The 5934-nt window shown below is 39.9% G+C and overlaps 1 protein-coding gene across 1 annotated transcript in view; it reads left to right on the top strand.

Annotated features, from left to right (window-relative positions):
• The first annotated feature begins 3224 nt into the window (after nucleotides 1-3224).
• The window catches only part of LOC122362783 (zinc finger CCCH domain-containing protein 18-like), a 21095-nt gene continuing 18385 nt past the window's right edge, over nucleotides 3225-5934 (top strand). The window contains exons 1-3 of the mRNA XM_043264336.1: nucleotides 3225-3231; nucleotides 3429-3613; nucleotides 4554-4727. Of these exons, the coding sequence (XP_043120271.1) occupies nucleotides 3225-3231; nucleotides 3429-3613; nucleotides 4554-4727 (366 nt within the window). The remainder of the gene's footprint in view (nucleotides 3232-3428; nucleotides 3614-4553; nucleotides 4728-5934) is intronic.

The following is a 5934-nucleotide window of genomic DNA, read 5'->3' as shown; positions in this document are numbered from 1 at the left end:
TGTATTAAAACTACTAATTACATTTAATTTAAAATCATTACATATTGTATCTATTAATGAAACTTTATAGCACTTAAAATATATTGATGATGAATTAAGTGTAATTTTGAATAATTAAGCAGAATGAATTTTGTATAAAATACTATTTTAATTTAAAAACGATTACATGTTGTCTGTATTATTAATAAAATGTTGTTCTATGCAAAATATAGATTATTAATTTAATTAAAAAATAAGCATTATTCTAAATAGAAAAAGATCATATGTGAAACGTTATTAGCAAACACATTTTTGACTACGATGCATAAAAAGCTATGGAGAAGCGTCACTAGGATTATTGAGAATTATTCTTCTGGATTTCTGACGTGACCTGGAAGAGGCAGCAGGAAGATGTTCAGGAGACGGATCTGGGATTGTGCATTGGAGTCGGTAATGAATCGCATTATGAGGAATGTCACGGCACACAGAGGCTCCTTTATATCAGACATGAAAGGAAATGCTTTCCCCCGCTCTCCATTCGTCTCCCCGTCCCATCCACAGCTGTAAACCCTCACCGGAACGGCCGCTGCCGGCGGAAATGAAAAAAAAATCACAATTCGAAATGCCCCGAAAAATGCATTCACGCGTTAATATTGTTTCTGGGTGGCATACGTTAGTCCGTCGGCCTGCCTGAATATAAATGTGATCAAATCAATGACCTCCCGAGGGGAGCGTTTCTGGCCTCTGAGACGAGATAGAGCGAGGAGCCCGGCTTCAGAGGAATAACTTCTCCTCATCTGCAAGGCCACGCTTCTTTCTGACAGCTCTCGGCTCTGCGTATGAATAAATAAATCCAGTCGATGGGTGGCCGGAGAACCACTGCTTTTAACTGGAGAAGCCAGAGCCCTATTAAAAAAGAAAAAGAGCAGCTCTGGAACAGAATTGAGTAGAGAGCAAAATACGAAACAAATTGAAGCGTTATAGTCCAAAAGGACCGGCTGTTAAACGTTTGGGAATTTAGGAGGTTTGGGTTTGCATTCGTTTGATAAACATACAGAAAAATGTGAAATAGTGTTACTCTTTAAAATGACTGTTTTCTGTTATAATGTATGATAAAAAAAAAAAAGTCATTTATTTCTGTGATCAAAGCTGCTCAAAAAACATTTCTGATCATTATCAATGTTGAAAACTATTTTTTTTAGGATTGCTTGATGAATAAAAAGCTCAAAATAACAGCATTTATTTAAAACTTGTGTAACTTTACGCATGTTTTACTGTCACTTTTTTTTTTTTTGTTTTTTTTAAATCAGTTTATCACATCCTAGCTGAATACAAATATACATTTCTTTCAAAAACCCCAAGCTTTTCAACAGTAGTAATACACTCTACCTGTAGTAACGGTGCTTATTTTGAATAAATAAACGTATTATTAATCAAAGAATCCTAATTATCCTAATCGATTATAAATGAGTCATTTAAACTGATTTCTTGGGAGACTGAAAATTCAGCTTTGGTCACAGGAATAAATTACATTTCGAAGTATATTCACATAGAAAACTCTTATATTAAATTGCAATACTATTTCACAATTTTGCTGTATTTTTGATCAAATAAATGCAGCCTTGACGAGCGGAAGAAACGTCTTTCAAAAAATCGCAGCGACCCCACACCTTTAAACGGCGGTGCACATCGTCTCCCCCGATTTACTCGACATCGATAACCGCCTAAAAACAGACGGCTCGCATAACGCCGACGTCGCAAGCGATGTTGCAAAGCTGCTCTTTTCATCTGTCTGAAGTGCCACTCGACGGGGCTTTCATGCATAAATTGCAGGTTATGCAGGAGCTGTCGTTTCTGTAATGATGAGAGTATTTCTGGCTCGGATCAATGCGGTCGGACCCCAGGACTCTTCTGCTAATGAGAGCCGCTCTGATGGACCTGCGAAAGCAAGACGCGTTTGTCTTCACCTGCAGGACTCTGCTCTCATTAGGAGACATCTGTCCTAGTGACCTCCGACCTCGGCCTACTTCTATACCAACAACGAAGCCAAAGAAACTGAACCCCTTAGCACAAATCACTAAAATGATTACGATTTTCACAATACAAAATCAAAACAAATGACTAGTGATTATGCACGATCAACTATTTCAAAATAACAACTTTCGACCGCAATCATAAATAAATAAATGCATGCATATTGTATGTTTTAAAAAATTATAGCGGTTTATTAAAAGTAGACCGGTTTAATCAAATTAGCATTTTCTGAAAGACGGCCTTTGCAAGGTTTATGTTAAATTTACGTTATAAAATAAATACAATAAAATAAATAAATAACCTATAGCAACGAATATACTGCCATGAATGTCCCTGGTTATTATTATACGTGATGATATAATATAATTCTAAATAATATGTTTTCATAATCTTTCGAAAAACACCTAACACGTGGATGAATAGATTTGTGATTCGTTATGCAAATATTATAATGGTTTCAACACATTTGGTTGATTTTCTAACTTTAATAACCTTATAAATCTAGCGCCGAAGTGTCATGGTGTCAAAACCTGAATAATAAAGTGGAAAAATCATAATAATTCGATCCTGTTTGTTTGCATTTCCAAACAATTTCTGACTGCGCATGTTTTCATTTAGTGAGTTTTTGTAAGCGCTTGCACAGCAAAGCTTTACTCGTCGCGTAATGTGCAAAAAAGCTGACTCTCAAAGAGCAAAAGCACGCACCGTATCAGCGACTCGATTTGATAAAACCGTTTTTGCTAAATGCTACTCAAGTAATGCTATGGTGCTCGCGAACGTTTGCTTCCGAGAGGTGTCTGTGATATTCTGAACGCAGCGCTTCGTTTTGCCGTCTATTGTTTCGTCAGGTTGTTGTGCGTCAGGTTTTTCAAATGCGTGAAAATAAACTGCGAAAGAGAGCATCTGAAACACAGTACGGACTGTTAAAATGCTCATTCGTTGCAATCAGATTAAAGCAAACCCCTGCGCTTTCCTCACGGTCATCATTTTCACTCTGGGCCTTTTCTCTTCTCTTCTACGTTACGCAGCAGGTGAATGAATTCATCAGAAAATAAAACCAAGAGGAATATCAATACAGATGTACCCGGCAAGCGCAGCAATAACATTATAGCCATGCAGACGCAATCCAATCAAATCCCAAAGGATGAAATCAACTCCTGACCTACATCTTTTAATGCTGAGCGGTCGGTTCGCTTCGGAAACATCTCACGATGGAAGGTAATGCTTATTCTATTAGGAAGTAAAACAAAAACTAGCTTCTGTTAAAACACCACCGAATAAACTCCCGCCGGATCTAATCTGCCGCGAGGAGAGAGTCACGGGTTGGTTTCGGATCCCCGGGAGAATGATTTCTTCCCTTTCAAACAATTAAAGGCTCCTTGAGCTACAACGTCTGTGTTTTGGCTTTCATGAAGTGAACTTCTGTCCCCTTTTCAAGCTGTCTCCCAAGTCCTGGGGCCCCCGAAGACAATCAGCTTCTGTTCGTAAGCGTCCGGCGCTCTCTGGAAGCGGCGCTGTTTTCTTCACGTTGGGAATGAAAGCAGAACTTGTGACTCAGACGAAACAGAAGGACGCGGAGGAACGACGGAGAGGAGCGAACGTGTTGTTTTGATTCTGGTTTCAGGGCTCGATTAGCCGCGCAACACTAAATAACATGTTACTCCGGGTCACTCCGGTTAATAACGACAACTCTTTCAATCACAGAAGTACCGACACACTTTTAAATACAATGTGAGGAGATTCAGTGAAGCTCACATTACGGTTTATGTGTCTCCTAATATTTTTGGTTCTCTCGTTCTGATAAACGAAACGTCAAAGAAGCAGCTCGAAAAGCATCTCTCTCATTATGACTGAGATTTAATGGAGCATTTATTTTTAATATTTCTCATACAATTTCCTGCAAAAAATCTCAAGGACGCAAACGGGTGAATAGTTGTTATACAGTAAGAGAAATGTGAAGGCGACGCCGAGATCTCACTTTTGATGAAACTTTTCAAAACTTTCGTTGACTTTGGTGTCTTGGAAAAGTCTGAGATATTGTTTAGATCTCCTCCAAAACAAGAGGAGAAAAATATAGGAGTACTTCTGCTTTCCTCGTGAGAAAAAACAAGGGACTCAAGTCACTATTCTCATACCTTCAAATCATATTTGCAATTTTTCTTATAGTGCTGATTGCTCTTTTATTGTTGAGGTAATTAAATAGACTTCTAATGCATTTATTGGTTGCCAAGTCAGTGTTTTTTTTGTGCAATTTGGCTACTTTTACACCGCTGCTACAATTGGGTTATATTTGCACTATATATTGGGGTATTGGGCTATATATTGGGTAGTTTTAGTAGTTTGCAGGTTAAAACGATCTCCGCCTCTCCCTGAAATGAGATTTCAAAGGAGTGGAACCACGACAGCTAGTTCTGGGTTAGTTTGGATTAGAAATCGTGATGGTTTTATTTGGCAGACCTGGCAACCCTGTTTCCGGGTCAGCACATCCACCTTGGCTCGTGATGTAAACGCAAATGTCGTAAATGGGTTGTTTTTAAAAGATTGTTGCCCAAAACATTGGACGTAGTCAACAAACCGAGGACCTGCGGCCCGAGAGACTTGGCTTGCGATTTTTCTCACAGTTCGGGTCACAGTTCTGCTCTGAAAGCTGCATTGTGAAATACTGCGAGGGTTCAAAGAACGAGGGAATGAGACGAGATGAAACGGAGCGAAGGGTAGAGATCAAGACAGATGAGAGAAAGAGGGAGGGGAAGAAGGATAAAGAGAGAGAGAGAGAGCAGAGATTAAATGCAAAACACTTGAGCGCAAATAACGCTTGTGATTATTCCTTCTAATGTTTATGTGAGAGAAAGGAGGAGGAGAGAGGCGTATCATCACAGCTTCAATAATTCATCTGGCGTAAATAAAACATGAGCCGCAGATTTCTCCCTCCCCAAACGAAAAGCTTTACGTAAGGTTAACGTGATCGCGGTTCTGCTGATCTCGCTGAGCCTCGCCGGGCCGCTCCGGGTTCGCTTTACGCTGTCAAGCTTTCCATTCAGATTCATCCCAACTTTCCAACATCGCAGAGCGAAGAAAATGCCACGGCCGAGCGTTATCGGCAAAACGAAAGACACGGAGCAATCCATCGGATCAATCCGTCCGGACGGGACGAAGAAAAAGGACCGATCAGACCAGCAAACAATACAAGACCTCCCGGGACATCACAACAACCAAACTAGAACAGGAAGTAGATTTAATTAAAGAAACGGCGGAAAGAGAAGAGGAAGAGGAACAGGAAAGAAGAAGAGTAGCAGCAGGAGAGGAACAGGAACAGAAACAGGAAGAGGGAAGAGGGAAGTAATAATAGAAAGAAGACGCAGAAGAGGAAGATGGTGAGAAAGAAGGGGAAATGGAAAAATGAAAGAAAGAAACAGAAGACAAAAAAGAAAGAGAAAGTGAGAAAGCCAAAGAAAAGGAAGGAGAAGATGGAGAGGATGAAGAAGAGGTCAAGGAGGACGAAGAAAATAAGAAAAGAGAAAGCCAAAGACATAGGAAGCAGAAGAATGAGAGAAGGATGAGGAAGAGGAAGAAGAAGAAAAAGTATAAAGAGTTAGATGAAAAGGGTGATGAAGAAGAGGAAGAAAAGCGTAAGAAGAGGAAATGAAGAGCTAAGGAAGAAAACGAAAGGTAAAGAGAAGGAGGAAGGAGATGGATGAAGCAGCTGAAGAGGAGGAAGTGAAAGTGAAGTGATGTATTTCCTATTAAAACAGGAAGTTGTGACGGTGCAGCAGTCTGCAGTGAATAAAGCGCTCTTGACAGAGTGTCCCGTGAACAACAGCAATGAAGAAATCACAGCCACTTCCTCCAGAACCAAAGACACACACACACACTCATGATCGGGACACAAACACTGACACTTTCTTTTTATTTGTTCTCATT

This window comes from Puntigrus tetrazona, chromosome 18 (assembly GCF_018831695.1).
Source record: "Puntigrus tetrazona isolate hp1 chromosome 18, ASM1883169v1, whole genome shotgun sequence".
NCBI classification, from domain to species: domain Eukaryota; kingdom Metazoa; phylum Chordata; class Actinopteri; order Cypriniformes; family Cyprinidae; genus Puntigrus; species Puntigrus tetrazona.
This window is presented reverse-complemented; position numbering and strand designations above follow the sequence as displayed.